Raw genomic sequence first — 21,233 nt, 5'->3', positions numbered from 1 at the left:
TTCACTGTCCTGCTTCCTGGCATTAAGCAAAGAGATTTAAAATATATCAGCTTTACATCAAAGCACCTCTCTTGGAGTCAAACTCTGCAGTCTTGTGTTTCATGTATGACTTTGCTTCAGGTGCTAAATGAAGATTATACTGATTTTTAAACATGCTAATTGAGAGCTTGAGACATCCAGGGGAGCTGTAATAAAATTTATATCCCTGTGATCAGCTCAGAAATACTGCTGTAAGATCAGCAGCAATTTGACAGCTTCAGTCCACTTTTTGAACCGAAAGGGATCCAGCTCCCAGTAACCATAACTGGCTATTAAGCCACCACAACCGCTGCCAGTCGTGATGCTGACTGGTAGACTCAGCAGTTGGACTGAAAAGCAAATGCCATTTCTATTCAGGTGGAGGAGAGGATAGTAATACCACTAAGTAGGTGACAGTCCTCCAGTCTCCACCACAGCCCATGAAATACAGTGTGAAACCTTCTGCTGATTCCATGGGCACCAAACTGGGCCCCAGGTTATAAACCAAGCAGATTTTGAAAGAAGTTCATTATGAACAAGACAAAAAAACTAACAAAAAAAGAAACCATCGACATGGGTTACAGCAAATCTATACACTCTCAGCACAATCACTTGTAGTTACAAAATAAACAGTATTTTAAACAACACATTTGCCTTTGTAAAACGATTCAAGAAATGCTATAACATGCCTTAGCATACAACTACCCTGGTTCCCACAAAGGCTTTCAGAAACTTGTACCAGTGTAGGAAAGGTCACTTATGTCCAGACACCATTATGTGTTTCACAGTAGATCCTTCTTTCTTATGCCCTGTTCCTTGTCAGAACTAGCCCCACAGGTTATCTGAAAGCACATCCTCTCCTGCCTTGCTGACCCCACTAGAGTAAACTGCTTTGTTCTCCTCATCTTCCTCCTCACAGCCCTGATGAGGTGTGATGGGAGACCTTGGGGATGGATGGTCCCCTCCACAAGGGCATGGCTGAGCCGGGCATGCGGAGGAATGAGCTGCCTTTCCACATGCTTATGCCAGCAACCTGGCAGAAAGAGGAGATGATTCATTAAATGGCTTTGGCCAGTTTCTCATGTCCTGAACACAGGCCAGGCTACCAGAAAGAGAGCGATTAGGTGGATGATGTTCCTCCACAACCCCTTTCAGCTCCCACACTCTGCAGGTCACTCTGCAAGACAAAAGAAACACCCCTGGAAACTGGCCCTTATATTTGGAGAATGACAACCTCTGCTGCCCTTTCCTGCCTCTCCTCGAACATGAAGCACCCCTGGAGGGGACAGATATGCTTCATCATCACCCCTCATTTCTCACACCTGCCTGCTGAGCCCCGCTGCCACCTTGTGTGAGCTCCTCCAGACAGACAGCTTAGCATGAACTAATACAATTACATGAAGTAAACCAAACCAATCACTTGTCAGAGCTATTAAATGGCAAGATGCCAGGAACAATCAAACACTCTGAGAACTTAAAAAGAAGCAAAACAGTAACTCACTCTGACTTTGGATGGGAGAGGCTTTAAATCAAGGCAACGTCTTCTTAAGGTTGCTAGATCTGTGCAGTAAACCACAGAGAAGGTAGTCCCCTTCAGCAGACAGTCTCTAGACCAATTTCTAGAGCCCATTTACTGTACCAAGTTGGTACAACATCCTCATTCTCAAAGAGATGGAAGAATGCCACAAAGATACTATGCTGATAACGCATTGCTATGATGATTGGGCTCCAACCATCATTTCCGTCTATTTTATTTCAGAGATTAAAATGGCACACGTGAACCATTCATCAACCATTGCTGTGCATGTGGACCAGCGGCATTTATTACCAGTCCAGTTCTACAGCCTCAACAAGATTCCTATTGACTTCAAGGTAAATCAAATTGGCATTTTCATGACCATTGGAAAACTGATTTCAGCCTGCAGAAAATAAGCCTGAGACAGGCACATAAAGGCAGATTTTTAATTTTTTTAAGACAGTTTTGAAAATATCATGTACAAAAAACTTGTTTCATAGCTTAAATATAACACTGCTGTGAAAAATATGCTAAGTAGCTTAAGAGAATGAATATATTGTTGCTGAAATCTATTTCAAACAGGATAAAGCTTATTTTCACTCTCTTCTTGACCTCTGTTTGAGAAGATGCCCTGAAAATCTAGGTATTTTGTGTTGCATCCGATGGCACTAATTCAAAGGAATTTTCAACCTACATTCAACTATCAGAGATCACAGTGCAACCCAAATCCCCCTTCCTCCCTCATTTAATTCACCATCTTGGACAGCTTTCAGAAATAGAAATGGAGTCACATCTGATTAAGAGTTTATTTATTATATTTCACGGTTTAGCAGAAATAATGTAACAATGTTAGCGGAAAGTATTCAAGGATCAAGAATCAGAGTAATTGAGTAAGCAGAGAATGCAAGGGCTTTGAGGTGAGCATGTGTGTTTTCTTTTTTTTGGTTTTGGGTTTGTTTTTTTTTTTAAAAAAAAGGAAGAGGAAAGAGCTATGGTGCCGAGACTAAAAAGTCAGGAAGTAAGTGCACTAAAGTCAGCGTACACAAAGACATGCAGTTTTCCAATACAGGGGTAAAATTTTGGTCACGAAAGCAAGTGTCCCAAAAGCCAGGGGTGACTCCACAGGAGACCACCTGCAGAAAGTCTGAGTCTTTCGTGGCCTCTCAGAGCCTTTCCTCAGGAAGCAAAACTCTTGCTGGATACATGAAAACAGCATCTGGGATCCCTAAACACATTTGAACATAGGAGCTGGAAGGCACTTTGTTATGTTTTTAATTAGGTTGCATAGACCACTTCTCACTGTATTGTCACCGAATTCCTGAAACCCCACAATAAAAATGACACTTAATTAGAACGCTGAAATTTTTATTGCCTCCTCTTAATGTGCTAGCATCACAGCAGAACACATCTTGTTCATGTTCAGAAAAGTTCCGCCACAGAAAACATGAAAAAGCATCCCTGCACTGCTTCGCTAGTTGTTTACCCTGGCCAGGAGGTACTGCCTCTGCAAGGAGAGGGTACACTGAATTCTCTGGGCCTTGTGCGTCTGGTTTGAGCTTTCCAACTAATGCTTTGCCTGGCATCAGCTGTGATGCATTTTGATTGTAATCAGTAGCAGCTGGAATGAGGCCAGCAAAATGTTTCATATGAGCTGGTAAAGAACTTCGGCCATCAAAGGCCCAAGCCACTTGCAGGTCTGAAACCTCCCGTATCAAGATCAGAGAGGGGATCTTTTGCACTGTTGCATGCAGTGGGCATGAAGGGGCCAAGTTTAAATCTATATAAAGATGTACATGCCCTTATGCATTGAAAACATCTCCATGGAAGACATGTATGAATCTTACAATCCCACTGCTCCGTGAAAACCAAGTAATTGAAGGCTGCACCACAAAGCATACAAAAGAGGAACAAATAAAGGTCACAGAAACACCCTTAAATCTGTCATCTGAGAACTTCCAAAGTGCATTCATTTAAAATGTATTTTTCTCACACACACATTTACGATGGTGATTTTGCATTTACATCCTAGGTCCTGACTGGCATTGGAAAGTTTTCAGTGCTAGTACTAATCCCCGAAGAACCTCGCTGCAAACAACCCTCATTACAGGATAATTCTTTGCTGCCTCCACTTTTTGACATGTCAGCCAGTTCTTAATCCTTTTAACTTCTTAATGAAGGAGTAGTTACACAATGGCGGCATCCTATGGAAGGTCACCAATCTGTCCCTTGAGAGCACTTCCCTGGCACATGGCACGGAGAAAAGGACTGGGGTCCTGCTCACAGGGCCAGACAGCTCTGGGACACACACCTTCTGGGAAGATGGGGCTCCCAGGCTGGGAGAAGCAGCAGCAGGCATTTAGAGCTGAGGAGTAACGCTGCAGTGCATTATTTCCTCTGAAGAGATGTACTGCTTGCAGCTCGGCTCCCAGGGCAGAGGCAGTGACAGCTCCCACCCAGGGGCTGCAGCCTGACCTCCCTCAGGATGGCTGATCTGTGCCCTCGCACATCGCTACAGCGCGTGAGGCACAGCATCGCCCACCCAGGGAACAGCAGCAATGATGCTGAGCCTATGCAAAGAAGAGAAAGGAGAGCTTTTCCCTCTGAACCGTTATGGTCCTGTGATGGATAAGGTGCACTTTCAAGCCCAAACTGGTTTTATTTTGGCTCCTGGGCCTGTTTGGAGCTGCTACAGTGGAAGAGTAAACACCTGGCAAGGGGAGCTCTTCCAAGCGACATGCTCGTGACCGAGGTTTTTGTGTTGCTGCAAGTCGTCACGAGGGCTTTCCAAGCAGGCCAGGCAGGTGGGACAGGGACAACAAGTAAAATCAGCTGGGTATTTTCTGAGGAAGAAGCAACTAAAAACCACAAGAATAAAACAGGACTGTGGAAACACTTGGCTACAAAACGGGGGCCAGTTTGACGTTCAGCCTCAAGCAACTTCTTAAGTAGGTCAGAGCACAAAACCCAAAGCTGAAGATTTTAATTCACAGCAGGAGAAACTTCTGATCCCCATTTTATGGCACAGGCACCTGGACAGAAAGGTTGTGTTGCTCTTGTGAAGGCAATATGAGGGTTTTATTGACAATACCAAGGAAAAAGGTACTTCTCACACCGGAGTGTGGCCAGTGGAGCACAGGGAATCCTTATGGTGGTGGAGCTGCCACAACGCTCTTCTGGATGGCCAGAGACAGCCTGAAAGATTTTGTTTGCCTGTTTTGGAGGAAAATCTTATAGTTCTCCTCATGCTGGACCATATTTTCAGTCAGTGCATGTCAGTATACATCAAGTGACTGGAGGATTTTGCCCAGTTAATTGACAGTTTGTATCTCCTGACATAAGTTGGGAAAAAATGAGAGTGGTAGAAGTATAGCAACAGCTACAGCAGTGCTACTGGCAGTTATGGAGGAGCCATTAGTCCTGGCAGTTATTAAAACCATTCAATGCAAGTGACAGGTAACAGTAATAAATCAGCTGACTTGTTTCACGTATCCACACATCCAGTGTTTTCTGTGAGCACAGCAAGTATTCAGCCTGGAAAAACAATAGCACCTCATTACAAAGCCCTATCAGCAACTGCAACATACATTAAATTATTGACACATAATGAAGCCAAAGTGCAAACCCTGACTTGAGCTGTAGCTCCTTTAAACAACGGCTGCTAACTGATAACTTGCCTTCCAGTTACCAGTCTCACAGAGCAGTAATTACTTTTATATTAGCTAAAAGAAGTACTGCATTTTCCCTCAACCTGAGGGCTGTATCCCGATGGTACGGCCTTGGGACCCTACCGGGAAGGTGTGAGAGGGCACCCGTGCAACAAGAGCACGTCCTCACCACCCACAAGGCCTCTGTGTCCTCCCTGCAGGGTCCCAGCCTCTCCCAGGGCCCCCCTCCAGCTGCCCCTGACCCACCAAGCAAAAGCCGAGAACCAGGCTGGACCAATGCACCCAGAACCGTGCCGTCCCAGAGCATGGCACCACAGGCAGGTCTGGGAGGACAAAACACAAGCGTCCACCAGAGACAGGCAGCAGGGTCAGGCCCCAACGAGGGAGGATGCTCAGGGGGAAGAGCTCATAGTACCGAGGTACAGCCTGCCCTTTCCCTTCAACTACAGAGCACAAATGCCATGAGCAATTCTCCTTTAAGCCCCAGTATGCGACAAGGCATAGTGAAAGAGTACCAAGCAGCAGTTTTCAATCTTCCACACAGCCTTGCTCTGCCCCACACAGGCAGCTGGAAACTCCTCAGAAGGAGTCCCGGTGATTTTCTGGGTGAGCCAGTAAGCCTCCCCCCGGGGAGTAACCTCCCCAGCTTTTAAGCAACAAAAACTTCCAATTAACTCAACTTCTTCACGGAAGAAATAAGTCAACCTTTAATGACAGTATGACCCCATCGTTGCAAGTTCCCGGGGTAATTTGGGATTGCAAGCAGCTCTGTAATGACAACAAATCTCTGGAAGGAAAATCAACCAGAAATATACAGAAACTTAACTGATGCTGTCTCAAAGGTATCTGACTGTAGCTGTACCTGACAGATTTCAGGTGACATGGAGATAAACTACAGGCATTATTTTTCTGGACTCCTAAAAATATCTGATGATCTAGTGGACACTCAGCACAGAGCCCAGTGGGGAGAAGCCCTGGGCCGGAAATCACAACCACCTCCCTGCAGCCCCCCATTGCCCACCTACCCAAGTGGGATCCCCCAGCATGGCTATTCAGCTCTTTGGAGGGGATCACAAGGCTCTTCAGATGCCTACTGGGGCATCTTTCTGGGGAACTGGTCACAGACACACAGAACAAAACCTCCCTTGCAGGAGGGACAAAAAGACCCTGCCTCCCTTAAACAAGGATGCATGGCTCAAAAACCAGAAGTTGCTTTGTAACGTCAAACAGGGCTGTTTCCCGAGCAGTGCACGGGCCAGTTGACACGCAGAGGTGACTGTGCCTGCTGGATAAACAGTACTTATCACCGTCTGCTGTGCAGATGCCAGCCTGGAGGTCAGCTTCTAAGCAGCTGCTGTCAGCCTGTGACTGCAGAGGAATATGGCTGAGAGACCTGTACCTACCAGCTTGCCAAGAGCTTCAAAATGTTTGATCAGCCCAGGCCCCAAATGGAACAAATTCTTACTTCTGTGGCTAATGCAAAAGGACCTTCCTAGGTCATCAAAACCATCCCCTGCTAGCAGAGGCTGCCAGGCCATAGAGGCCGCTTCACGAGCTGATCTCACTCCCTCACATCCTCGCTTCAAAAGAAAGGATGACTGGGGAGGGGCGTGAGGAGCAAGCAGGCAAAATTTCCTCTCCTGAAGGAGAATATGGAATTTTAATGCCAAATAAATTATGTTAGAAGACAGCAAAAATGTAAGCTTACCAAATACAGATGTTAAATACGTAGGTCCCCATCTAATCTCAGCACATTATTTTAATGTAGCATATTATTCAAAACATACAGCAGACATGCCACTATGTTTACAGCACCCCTGTCATATAGCAATTTTGAAAGCATTATTGTCAAGCTGACATTTTATTACATTTCTGGAAATATGGTAATTCAATCATTAAGTTTCATTCAACAATCGTGAAGGCTCAGGAACAAAGACGTATTGTGCTTTACTGCAGATAATTTTAAATGTTGTTGAAAATGGAGAATGAGGGCCATAACTTTTCATCCATCCCCCATCCGCTTGAAGCTCTATTCTTTCTCTCTCCACTGGAATTTAAGATCAAATTATCCCTGCAAGGAGCCACCAGAGGAAAGCAATGCAAGGTAAGCAGATTGGTGATCCTGTCATCTATTTTCATAATCCTAGTTTACGTAAATAGGCCATCTATTTCCAAGCCAAACACAGGATTACTGCCGTGGACTGAACAAACATTATTAGCTTTCAGCCATGTAAATATAGTAGCTATCGTTGGACACAGCCTCACCGAGGTCTTTGGGGACAAGGACCACGCAGCATAGCAAGTGGTTGGCACACTGCAGTGCGGGAGAAGCTGTGCCCCAGAGCAACGATGCCGGCAAACAGAAAGGCAGACAAAAATAACCACTGTCTTAAAAGAATGCAACATTGGCACATAAGGTGCTCTGACAGAAGGGTTTTGTGGGAAGGTTACTAATTACTTAGATTAGATTAACACGAAGGCTTCTCACTCACAGCTGAGAGTGCTTTTGTGCTGGACATGGCACACAAGGACTCCTCGCAAGGCCATCCTCCATCCCAAGAGGTTTTCATATGAATATGCTTACCCATGGCACATTCAATGCCTATATTCAGACACAAAACTTTGGCTCCAAGTAATCAAAATTCTGCCCATAAGTCAAATACTTCATCTTTATTTTCTGGTAGTTTATACTGCTCTTAGAAGTGAGGAGCTATCACCAGCAGGAGTACACGCTACGTGGATGGCAGACAGGCAATGATAATGCCCAGACACTGTAGCCTTGCCTGACAGGATATTGTGAGCCTGAAACAACTGACAATCTTAAGTGTTTTTAAACTCTTGGAAGATATTATGCTACACAAGTGCAAAGCAAGGATGATTACAAAAAGCGGTATTCTTTATATAAAGTATCACACACAAAAAAATTCTTGTTACTCTTCCAGGAAATCTTCAAAGATTCCAAGAGATGTATTTCAACAAGGTCTTGTACAAAATACTATTAGAGTTGCTTTAGTCCCAACAATGAAAAGTTAAGTGTGAAATTTATGCTGGCTGCTTATTTTCTCTCCTCTTGGTTTACATTTCCAAAGTAGCAGATGAGGAGAGGCCCAAAAGCCCAGGAACTTGAAGGATTTGATCCAAACAAAAGAATTAAGAGCTGCTGTCATATACCCTTTAAACACCATCATATTTTAAGTGCTACTTATACCTAAGTAATTAATTTTGGGTCTCTGCAATGCTTGTCTTCCATTTCCAAATTCTCCTCAGTCTGATATCAGAATATTTATGTTTCTCCACGCTTAGGGATCTATTGCAGTGGCATTGCAATAAGAGAACAAATGCTCTGCAGTGTTCCTCCATCCTCCCCATTCACCACCCCAGCCAAAGCCGCAGAGGCCGGCCGGCCTGGAGCAATCCTGGAGCCTTGAATTCTTAATGCCAAGTGCTGCCAACGGGCACCACTGACGTGGTGCTTCTACAACACAGATACCAGGACAGGATCGTAACACCAGCCAGTATTCTAGATGGTTTTAGTGTTGTAGGAAAATGGGAAAGAATTTCAAAAGAAAATTGATTATAAGATAATAATTGTGTGTATATATACACACACAAATATACATTTATATACACATGTATATACATACACACATCACGTAGAACTGGTAACAGGCAGCAGTTGCAATCCCCTGCCCTCTGCTTGACAACCCTCCTGTTCTTCCCAGTTTATGTTACCTCACCCAGAGGGTTGCAAACTGCTCCTGGGGCGCTCTGTCCTCTGAAGTCATCCGCTGGTGAAGCTGGAGCCTCCCTCTCCATGGTGGGACATGCCACTCTCTGAGGCTAGTTAGCTTCCCTCCTGACCCAAATGATTATTTCTATTCTGTTCCTTTTACTGGGGAGGAAGAGGGACCACCAGTGGTGAGGAGAGGGGAGGGGAGGGGAGGGGAAGGGGAAGGGGAAGGGGAAGGGAAGGGCACTGCTTACATCCAGGCCCTCTCTTACCCTGCTGCTGGAAGGAAAAAGTCAAATGCATAGGCACAACAGTTATAAGCAGTACAGAATATCAGAGATCAAAACTACATTTAATGTGATAGCATAAGCACACACATTTGGGATTGAATTTTATATGACATTCCTAGTTTACTAACACTGGTGCCCTATGGGCTGCTCATTGGCTGGAAATAGCTACAGAGCAGCAGTACCATAATTATACCTTCATTAGATCACCTTGACTGTGGACTGCATGAAGGACTGGAGCAGAGATAGTTCGCACAGTCCCTTTACGCTTCAACAGTGGCATAGCAAGTCCACAAGGCACCTAAAAATAAGGTTCACTGTGTCTTGGCTGATAAACAGATGTTTCAACAATAGCCGTAGATCCTCAGTACCTCTTGTGCTTGTGACAAACTGTACCATGGGCCTCAATAAAGAGAGAGACACTGGAACATTCAGCATCAAACCAAGCCTCTCTTGTGAGCAAAAGGAATAACTGCCTTTAATGACAGCAATAAAAATCTCTTATCTGTGTGGACAAGCCAAGAGAGGGAGACACGATCATGAAACATGGCTGCCCAGTTTGTGGTATGAATGCCTCTCCATCCCATACTAAATACTTACTTATGGAATAAGTCCCAGGAGAAATCTTGTATTTTACAAAAATAATTATTTACAGAAAAAAAAAAAAAAGGGGGTTTTATGACAGTGGAAGTGGTTCTGAAAGTAGACATCACAACTTTTTTTCTTTTTTTTAAACAGAAAAATCATTGAGAAAACTCCAATGAATTTCTGAAGATTATATTAACTGTGGAATTTCGATCTAGTTGTGGTTATAAATCTCGAAGGAACTTGTGGCTGCCCTATGAATTAACAGTTCATTTCCTTTAATTTTTAATAACTCACTTATATACGCCGAACTTCATTTCTGCCCCTTAAGGAGGCGCATTAAGATTACAATGAGAGTTTATCTTTCTAGGACAATATTGTTCAAATATTGAATTAGTGCTACAGATTTTATTTGGATTGGCTGCAATTACACTGTGCATAGCATCAAATGGGCCTCTTGTACAGCTTTTGACCCAGAAGGATCTTCGTTAATAACCCTGCTCTGAGTTGGTGTGATATTACTTACTACAGAGCAACCAGTGCAAAACGCAACAGACTAATCCTCTGAGAATCCTGCAAGGTCAACGAAATCTCAGAATTGGCCAATAAACCAGAAATTCTCCAGCTGGGGGTAGGGAAGGCATGTATGAATTGGATGCACAGGAAGAGGATGAGTCAGCTGAGGTGGGATTTGTCCTATGTATCTCCTGACCCTCCAGGAGTGACACACCCTACTAAGCAGCGCTTGAACTGGGAGCAAGGGAGCATGAAGTGACAGTGGACGTGGACGGTACCATGGTGATTAAAAAAAGAAAATAGAAAGAAAAAAATGGTTCTTTCCAACACTTGGATTCCACAAGGTATTTGAGCTTACAACTTGCCCCATTAGAGCCAAGTGCATGAAATCCCCACGGAAGTAATTAGCTTATTGATTTCAACAGGATGAGTACTCTATCCGTTGCACCTACTCACCGCCTTGAAGTTACAAATGCATTTAATTACTTTGCTGAACTGGTACCTAGCAGACTGCCTGAATTCTCTCAAAAGCTCTGGATGTACAGATGACTGAACAAAGTTACAGATTCTTACCAAATTCAGAGGTGGACCTTTCACCCACTTGAAAAAGGGAAAGGTGTGTGAGGGGGTATAAAATAACAAATAACAGACAGAAGGTAGAATCCTTATGAAGAAAGGACAGTCGTCTTGTGATCAACCTAATCCCCAGGCTCAGTCTTTACGTCAGTCTCACTAAGTGTTAAGAAAACATTTTTCTTTTATATGACCAAACCTTATGGGAAAATCCTGCGGGCTTCCAAAACAGACCATGGCAAGTGATAAACACAAAATTATCTCTCCTTTTCACTGAAAAATCTTTTCAAAATAAACAGTGCAGTATAAGCAAGCTAATTTCACTGAATTCCTTATGAATGTTTATTCTCCCGCCCTAGAGTTTTCTGTAAGCCACAGAGAGCATTTCAATGATTTATACCTTAATACTTCCATTTTCAGTCCAAATTCTAACAATCTTCCAAATGATGAAAAACAGATGATCCGCAGGGATGTCAACAACTCAAGTTTTAGCACAAAACCGTGCTAGCCTTTTTTCTTATGAACCACTGAACTCGCATGTTTACAAAGACTTCCAGTTTTCACTAGAAAAAGTATTCTAGTTCTTATCGCTACCTACTAAAATAAAAAAAAACCCCTAACCTTCCAAAAACGATCAAACAAACAAAAGAACGTGGTCCCATTAGTCCCAAACATTTCAAAACGGTTAGTGAGACACCCATAAAAACAGAGGTGGGACACTCGAAGCGGGAGCTATCTTTTGAGAGCTGCTGTTTGGCAAGCAACACAGTTTTTTTTTTCCCATTTTGAGCTGCTCTTCACAACACTGGGTCAGCAATTAAAACACAAAGGTCTAAAGAAAGAGGTGCCCTGTGTTTTAATTCTGGTGTTGACAAGGGTTTCCTCTGCAGCCGTCATCAGGAACAGATACTGCTCTGGTCATAAATCTGATCGCACATTCTCCACTGAAGGATATGAACTGGGACAATAGGCATGGAACAGAAAACAACTGGAAGTTCAAACACTTTGCAAAGGTCACATTTTGAATACCAGTTCTCTCTCCAGCAGATCTTACAATGAAAACGTGGTCCTAGGTCTTTCTCTAAGCTGTGGTTCATCAAAACCCCTGCACAGAGAGAGCTGGGTCTCCTCTCTTGTGGAGGTTTTCCCAGGCTGAAGCAAGGATACTGTGCTACCACAGGTATTACAGATGCCGATGACCAAGAACTAAAAGGCTGAACTGCTATTCATCTCTTGGACAGAATGAAAGGGAAATGGTTTTAGTGTAATTATCAGAGCCTTCTCCTTATAGCCAGTCCCCAGCACTCAGCACAAGCATCCTCAGGCTCTGCTCTGTGTGCTCATTCAGGAAGACGCTCCTAATCAGCAGCCACAACTCAAGCCAAATGGAAAAAATAATTATTGAGACAGGCCTTTGGTGCACCTCTGGCATTATATCAGAAGTCACAGAGCCAGAGGCATGAAATGGCAACTGCCAGGTAAACTGCAGTTTTACCTGTTGTCCCAAAGTGCTTCAATCATGGGAAATTTTGAACATCATGTTGATGAAGAGGAACACAATTTTATTTTAAGCAGAGTACCATACAACTGTCGTGCAGACACAGAACCATCCCCGACCCATATGCTGCTTCGCATATTTACTGTGGGATGCCTGAAAGTGTCTAATTTTAATTATTTGGAATCTACAGCGAATGCCAAGATTCCTGTGTTGTTTTTTTTTTTTTAATATTCTCTATGAACTCCAGAGGCTACATTTCTATATTCCTAACACTTCAAATGTTAATTCTGTCCTTTGGTGCACTCCTCCTCCATACTCACCCTCCATCCCATATTCTCATACCAAGTGAATCAGCTTAAGGGACATTCTTCCTTTCGCAACCAAAATGGCATTCTCCAGGGTCAGCTGCTTTTCTCAAAAGTACTACTCGATGTAAAGTACTCTATGCCAAATGCCGCCCTTAGATACACTACACTTGGCTTTTTCTTCAGTTTTGCAGGCTGAGGTGTGCACACAATTTTTATGCTAAATGTATTCTCTGCCTCTTTTCCTCCCATTCTCTCTGTCTGCCTTCCTTCCTTCCTGGCCACATTGTGCAATCTCTAGACTTAAAACAAAATAAAAAGCCCACCCAAAAAACTCACTCCCTTCAACACACGTTGAGCTCATGTAAAATGCACCTGATATTTCAGCAGTCACTGAACAGGCTATTGCATCCTCATTATCTCCGGTAAGATTTTTCCACCTACTCTCTCACAAATCACCATTCAATACTTGTAATTGGATCACAGTTCTCTGAAGTTTTTATTTACTTTTTCCTCCAGTTACTTTTGAAGTCCTTGGAATCATTAATTTTGTTTTACTTTGTTTTGGTTTTCTAAATAAAAGTTGCCTTAGAGTAAGTCATTCTGAAGACATTTACCAAAAAACTTCATACACTTCGCAATGTAGCGTAGCATCACTGCATCTTAGCTTTCTTCTTCTGCTTAAGCCAACATTCCAGTTTACTCCCTTTAAAGACTTATCCAGGAAAATATAGGCCAATCATCAGGGCTGAATATTTTATCAATGAGTTTTCTTAAATACTGTGGGCCAAATACAGGTGTAAGTCCCTTCATTTCCACTGAATATTCAACTGGCCCAGCAGTATCCATTGGAAAGAACAGCTGGACTATTTGTCCTCTTTGCTCCATTATTTACCTGGAATCATTTCACATCAACTCACAGCTGCTGGCCGTGAAGTGCTGTGAAAGAGCAAAGGCAGCATCCAGAACCACACCCGACAGCAAGCAGCTGCTGACATCTCTGCCCAGAGAGCTCCCCGCGGCTCAGAAGTTACCTGCAGGCCATAATAAACACAAGGCACAACGTGCTGAAGCCTAAGATGGAGATTAGCCCGCAGAAAATCCACCAGGATAAGCATGTGGGGCAGAAGCAGATATGAAGAGCACTGTCAGAAACACTCAAATTTGGGCTCTGCAGAAGAAACCCCTTTCGTTCTGACTCCCACCTCTGAGGAGCTCTGGGGTTTCAGGGTGGAGCTGAAGGCAATAACCAGATGTCTCCAATTCCTCTGAGAAGGCAAAATGCTGCTGGTTAGTTAGTTGGGGAGATACTGTTGTTGTGGGCAAACCTGGAGCATCTGTCATGGAGAAAACAGGCTGCAGTTCTCACAGTCCCAAGCCTGGCAGCAAGCTGCAGAAGCAGACACAGCACAGGGAAACTGATAAAAGGTCAATCACAAGTTGACTGAATAGCTTAGGAACTAGCTTCTGAGGAGGAGGGCAGTCTGAGTTTCTTGAAGTGCTGGGATGATGCTGAAGGCTGGGAGGGGTGCCTCCAAGCTTTCTTCTGGGGGAGGGGGGAGTGAAAAGGTGGGCAGGAGGAACGGTCTGAGCACTTAAGCATCCCTGTGCCTTTTCCTTCACCCCACAGACACAGCTTTGTTATGTTGCACAAGTCCAAACATATATCTGTAATTTGTCCAAGAGAAAAACATTTTTAGAAGGGCTAACTATTAAGCACTACATGCCCAGCAAATAAACAGGAGGAAATACATATGCATCAGAGGAAATAATGACAGGCTGTAGCTATTGAAAACTAGTGGGAAGGGAAATATAGCTGGAACATTAACGCTGTACAACTTGCTCTGAAAGGGCATCACGAAGGGCGGGGAGAGGAGGAGGAAGGATGTGTTACTTTACATGAGAGATGCTCATGGGATCACAGATGACTCCATCACAGACCTCGAACGCTTACAGATTATACCTGTAGTCCAACTAAAGATGGAGTTGTGGAACATCTCTTACAGGTCCTGAAATCCTAATACTAGCATGAGCCCATAACTCTGCATCTGTTCTTCATGTGTGGAAAGAAAACAGGCTAATCACAGATGCACACAGCCTGGAGGATGTTTGCTGAAAACCTCATGTGACTAAAGAAAAAAAAATTCCCCAATGTCCTAAAAAGATGGCGATTTCTTAATATAGAAAATTCTGAAACCCTACATAGAATATCTCAATGTTGAATCTCATTTTAATGAGTGAAGAGAGTTAATTAATCACCTGAAAGCTACAAGCAACGTAAGTATCAATGATCATGATCTAGTCACACTGACTTTGTTTTAAAATCAGTATTTACATTATTGCCTGGTGTTTATAGTCTGTTTGCACAATTGCTGGCATATGGGTCTAGAAAGAGAAGAGTGAGAGGCGTGAAACAAAACAGAATTGTTTAAAAAGAACCTACTGCATGCCAAAAGGCTTTTCCAAAGCTGCAAGAGAGTTACGCTTGTGAAAAAAAGAATCCTAGAGAAGATTAAGAGCAGAAACTTCAGAAAGACATGCAGATTTATAAAGAACAGAGAGAAGAAAAATTAGTGTGAACAAAGAAAGAAGCATAGGCAACCCCTAAAGAAGCAGAGGAGCCAATACAACACTGAGGGCTACTAATGGTGTTTAAGACAGTAAAAAAGGCACTTATAAAAGCACCCACGCAGATCAAGTCCACTGTTTGGTGCAGACAGTAGGGTCAAAAATGACGGCACAGGAAAATAAGGATATTTAAAGAACAGCATTACATGGAACTATCAGGACACGTAGTTTGTTGGATCAAAAATGGTTCGTTGGAAGATTTCAATACACAATTGTCAACAGAAAGACATAAGCAGGTAAGTTACTAGTGGCCGTTTCTAAATTCCAGGGATTGTGACTACTTCTAATGCAACCTCATCGGTTTGCCATTTGGGGGTGAGGCAAAATTAAACTTCTGCAGGAAAAGCTTGCGCATACACACACAAAAAAACCCCAGTATAGTGCCAAATAATGAAAAGGGAAGGTTATTGTTATGGACCATAGTTAAAGGCACAATAACATCTTTTGCAACACAACTAAATGCAAGGTGGTAACCCTAGCAAAGACCATGTTGCAGGCTTAAAGCAGCAGACATGCTTTGAAGACTGTGACTTAAGGAATTAGAGCTGGAACAAATTGCTAGAGTTCATTTATGTCTTCTGTGATCATCACAGATAGCTGCTTCAAAATAGGTACTCAAAGAAAGATACAGGAAAAAATAAACCCAAAACCTTGTGCTCAGCCCTGCCAGCCACACTTCAAGAAGGAAGTGAAAATACTAGAGGGAGCTCAAAGGAAGGCCAAAGAATTGACCCCTGAGCAGGGCAAAGCAAAACAAAGCAAATCTTACATGTGAGGCTGACAGAGTTCACCCAGCCCAGTGGTAAGGTTGACAGCCGTCATGATGACTATTTAGGCCACATTTCAAACTTGCAGATAAGTTAAGAGCTGACAGTAGGAATTTCAGCCTTCGTTTCCCAGCAAAATTTCCCAGCGGTGTTAGTAAATGAACTATAGAACAGTTTACCAGGACAGATAGCGAACACACGAATGCCTGAAGTTTTCGAAAAGAGATTACGTGTTTAAAGAAGACGTGTCTGAAACAGCTTTTTGGCGGGGGGGAGGAATCTATGGCTCGATGATGCAAAACGTCAGGTCAGAGGAATATAATGACTCCCGACTGGTCTTCCAGTCTATGAATTGGAGTACTTAACCATAAAAAATGAGAAGAATCAAACGTCTCCTTTGAGACATGTTGTGGCAAACAGCACTTGTAAGAGCCCCTTCAGTATTCACAACCATCCAGATACACACTTTACATTTGTCAAATAAACTTAAAAAAGACTAGGTGTCAACCTGGCGCTGAAGGCATGGTTTGAACATTTCAGCAGTCACTTCAAAGAATCCCCTGGCCGATCGTTTCCAAAGCAGAGCTCTGACATTAGGCTAGACAAATGCCAGTGATGTTCACGTGGAACTGGGACGTGAAATCCACTTGCTTTGTTGCTCTATGGGAAGCCTCTTTCTTATAATGTGATATCCTATGCTATTGTGTCCATCATTCCTAACCACATGTGAGCTGGAATAAGGTATTCAAAAACAGCACCTTCTTCCACGCATGTAAATGGAAAGCAATTTTGGAAAGAGAAAAGAAAAAAGATATCAAAGCAGACATTCCCTAGGTGAGGGGGGGGAAAACATCCTCTGCCATTCTCCAACAGTAATCAATCTTAAGTGTATGCTTTTTTATTTCCAGAGGAATGAAGGGTTCTGGTGATCTATCATCATTTTATTTACTTTAGCCCAGGAAGTGTCTGATCTGCTTTAAAAACTGTGGATCAATTCTGTATTAAAATACCATCACTCTGCCTACTCCTTCAAAGTCCTATAAAATACACTGAAGGGAAGACTGGCTTGTCCCCCAGGTACCACGGCTAAAACAAAACTTGCATCAGAGGAGGCTTTTTAGAAAAAGCAACTACCACCTTCCCACTCACTCCTCCTCAAGCACTGAGCAGTCTGTACGACATACATCTTTTTTCTTTTCTGGTTTTAGCCAAGAATATAACCCAAAAATACGTCATAGACTGCATGCTAAAGGTTAAGGAGATTACTGGTGGGGTTGATGAAATGGGAGGTAAGATGCCCTGTCCTGAAGAACAACATCTTATGTTTTGTTTAGGTTTGCCCTCGCACATGAACGCAATACTTACAGGCTGTCACCTAAATTAAGCCCAGAGCCTAGAGTCAAGTCCACTAGCTTCTCTTCTTCCTCACCAAAGCAGAGCTAAGAGTGGCACTGGAGCCTATGTTTTTAATCAACAGTTTACTCCTAGATTTTTCTCTAGATAGGAAATATTCATACCCACCCCATTTCACCTGCTGTGCTTTTTTCAAGTACTGTCAAACATGCTGTTTGTACTGCAGTGTTAAAAGGTCAGATTAACCTCACCTAGAATCTATTCAATAAACTCCACCAAAAGCCAAAACACCACTTAACGAAAACAAACAGAAAGAAAAAAAAATAACAAAATTCAATGAAAATAAAAAAAAGTATCCAAAGCAAAAAGAATTTCAAACCCAAGTCATTTGAACAGTGGTTTGGCTCAGGTATCGTAACAAAGTGTTTCAACAAACCCCACAAGATTTCTATTAACAATACTTTTCATTTGAAGATCTTGAAACAAAGCTCTTACCACCTCTAAAGCTCACTTCCAGAAGTTATATTATTGTATACCAGCTAAGGACATAACCCTCAATTTTAGCAAGCTTTCTGGTATGCTTCAAAATTATATGCAACATGAGACTTTAGAGGAACACCAATATTTGCTACCAGCAAGGAAAAAACCAAACCAAACCAAAACCAAGAAACCCCAAACCCTGCTATTGTTTATTACCAAAACACAGTTTCCCACAACCCAATTTTACATCAAGCCCAGGAACACAGCACATCAATTTTTTTTTTCTAAAGCACAAATATACTTACGAAAGGACATTCCCAATGTAGGCATAATATGAACAGCAGTAGGGAGTAGTCCCATCACAGCAGTAAGCTTTGCAGTCATTATCACACTGAGCCAGACAATCTTCTGCTGAATAAAAATAACATTCATGCGGTCAAACGGCAGCAACAACAAACTGCAGTACAGAAAATGAAATCTAACAGTTTTATTCAATCACAGGACTTCACTCAAAGCGTGACCTGGCCCTGTAGTACAAACGGCAGCCCGTTCCCACTCATTCTGCATTTCAGTAGGAAGTTCAGATTTAGGTGCTTTGTGTATGGGTATTTTGTAGCTGGCCGCATCAGTTCCTTCTCGTATTTAATCATTTAAAATAAGAAAGAGCATTTTGAAACGTCAAGATACCACGGAGCACCTTCTTCCATTCCTGCAAAGAGTCCAGAGGGAAACTTGAGGCCAGTTGCCTGTCTCACCGAGCTGCAGCAGAGGAGAAGGAAGCTGCCTAGGAACCGGCTACCTCCCCCAGTCCCTGCCCAGCCCCAGCCCCGGGTGTAAATTAGAATTGCTTGGCACTCTCTCATCCCAGGCCAGCTGGCAGCAGCTCCCTCTTGCTCCGCTCCAGTGCCAGCGCCATGGCCAGCATGGCATGGCGGCATCCAGCACCCTCTCTGCCCCACCGCCTGCCCAGCCAGGGCCACAAACATTTCCAGCAGTGATGCTCTGCCGGACTGAGGAACAACACAAATTGTGAAACAACAGTAAGAGAGCTCTTTACAATTAAGAAACATGGAAGAACTCACATCCTTCTATCGCCGTGAGAAGTTGTTTTAAAGCTATCAGCCTCTCTTCTCTGGGTACTGCTACTGCACTGTGAAAGCATCCTCACAAGTCCCACTCTGCCCAAATCTCATCCCTGTCTCTCCCTCCCTTCTGCCAAGACCTCAACTGCAGCCTGGATGAACCCAAAGAGACTCCCTGCCCCACACACTGTCACTCTTGGTGACCTCTTTGGTCACGCAAAAGCACGCTGGCACAGTGGAGCCCTGAAAGCGCGGATGACAAACCGCGCTTCTGCATTCCCGGTACCCCAGTGCTCCCTTTCCCCAGGCAGCAGATCGCACCAGGGGGTTCCCGCTCTACATGTAGGTTTTACTCCCGTTCCTGTTACTGCTTCTCACCCACGCCGGCCCAGCTCTCAGGGTGCTGGCATTCAGGCAACCCCACCTCATCCCAGCCGCCGCCATGCTCCTGCGCCTTCCCCACCTCTGGCTGCAAATTCCCACCTGGCGCCGAGGCTCCTTCGCACACCAACTGTAGCGAACGGCTCGAGCTGCTGAACCATCCCCAAACCCAGCACCTTCACCTTGCTCGTCAGATTGTAGCAGGCCGGCTCTGTCAACCTGCTTCTGCTCGGTCTCTGCTTGACAACAAGTGCCACCCAAGCGGGAGGCCGGAGAGGCCGTGCGAGGCAGCATGCACAGTGGCTCCCGCGGCTGCGCCCCAAACCTGTGTGGTTACCCCTGTATCACACGCACAAAAAAGTGGAAGAACTAACCCATCGGCCTGGAGACCAGCTTCCCCAGCGCGTCAACTGGGGCAGCAGGAGGGACGGCAACCTCTAGAAGGAGAGGGGAGGCCAGCAACTGGCATGGGCCCTGCTGCGAAGGAGCAGCAACGCGGGGGCGACCGCCTGCGGGACTCCCCACGCCACGGCTTTTGCGCTGTTACCCTCGCAGGACTCCCCGTGTCGGCAGCTTCGGGCTTTTGCGCTGTCACCCATTGTTTTGGCGCAGGCTGTGCCCCCGAGGCGCCCGGCAAGCGCAGCCGCCGCCGCCGGCTCGCACCGCCGCCGGTTGCCCGGCGGCGCCGAGGGCTGCCCTCGCCCGGCCCAGGGGCACCTCACGGCTCCCCCCCGGGGGGCGCGACTGACCCTCCCCGCGGCCCGCACGGGGCTCACGCACAGCACACCCTGCACAGGGGGGTCCGGCTCCGACAGCCCGAGAGCCGCTTCCAACTCCGGCTGCCAATTCCATCACCGACAGCAAGACGAAAAAGCCCCCCGGCTGCCGCCTTACACCGGCCCCCGCCGCCCCCCCCGGTCCCGCTGCCGGCCGCCCGCCTGCAGCTTCGCGGCTCCCGCCCCGCAGCGCCCACCCGCCCGGTCCCGCCGCTGACCTGCCAGGAGGAGGAGGAGGAGAAGGGCGGCGGGGACCAGGACCCCCCAGGCGGGGCGCCCCTCGGCCCGGCCGCGCCGCCCTGCTGCCTCCATGCCGGCAGCGGGCGCGGAGCCGCCGACCGCCCCGTCGCGGCGCGGAGGCGGGCCGGGGTGGGGAGGGTGGCGGTGGCGGGCGGCGCCGTCGGGGCCGGGCCGGGCCCGCTGCCCCCCGCCGCGCCCGGGCCGCCCCCCCCGGCTGTCCCGGCGGCGCCGCGGGTGGCGGTGGCGGCGGCGGGGCCGCCCCGTCGCGGCGCGGCCAGTCAGGCTTCCCCGCCTCCCGCCGCCTTTGTCCGCCTCGGCCCGGCTCGGGCCGGTGGGGGGAGCCCCGCAGGGGTGTGACGGGCGGCGCTGCCGCGGTCAGGCGCGGTGTCCGAGGGGGTTTCTGCTGGGGTTAAAATCGCGGTCGTTTGTAGACTGGGATTAAAATGGTGATGTGTGGGCAAGTGGGAGAGCAGAACGGGTGTGCGGGCTCCGGTGAAGGTGGGCTGCCAGCCACGCTGGCGGCTGGAACGGCGGCACAACCGGACTCGGTCCCGCGTGGCTGCCCGCTGGTGCCCGCCTGAGGTGGCGTGGCGGCCTGCGGGTGCTGCGGGCAACCACGGCCTGGGCCTCCGTCCCGACCCGTCTCGTCCCGTCCCGTCCTGCTGACTGGAAACCCCGAACACGCTTGTCCATGCTGTCTGCTATAAAAGATTTTCCATGACCAGGCTAGAACCGTAAGTATTTTTCAGGAGTCATTTCTGATAACTGTTTAAATGCTGCCGTCACTAACCCTGGGCAAGAATTCCCACAGACGGGGCCCAGAGGCCAAAATA

General features: G+C 45.9%; 1 protein-coding gene across 3 annotated transcripts in view; it reads right to left on the bottom strand.

Moving 5' to 3' along the window:
- CYYR1 (cysteine and tyrosine rich 1) overlaps window positions 1-20,589 on the bottom strand; it is a 58,825-nt gene extending 38,236 nt beyond the window's left edge. The window contains exons 1-2 of one of the 3 annotated variants that reach the window (XM_075101446.1): window positions 20,379-20,589; window positions 18,227-18,329 (exon numbers count right to left, since the gene is read on the bottom strand). In XM_075101446.1, the coding sequence (XP_074957547.1) occupies window positions 18,227-18,329; window positions 20,379-20,472 (197 nt within the window). In that variant the 5' untranslated portion in view covers window positions 20,473-20,589. Of the gene's footprint in view, window positions 1-18,226; window positions 18,333-20,378 lie in introns of those variants that run through there. The other 2 variants (XM_075101437.1, XM_075101456.1) reach the window with 2 other exon arrangements.
- Between the last annotated feature and the right edge of the window lie 644 nt (window positions 20,590-21,233).

This window comes from Phalacrocorax aristotelis, chromosome 1 (assembly GCF_949628215.1).
Source record: "Phalacrocorax aristotelis chromosome 1, bGulAri2.1, whole genome shotgun sequence".
NCBI classification, from domain to species: Eukaryota; Metazoa; Chordata; class Aves; order Suliformes; family Phalacrocoracidae; genus Phalacrocorax; species Phalacrocorax aristotelis.
Note: the sequence above shows the minus strand (reverse complement) of the source record. Positions and strands in the feature narration are given on the sequence as shown.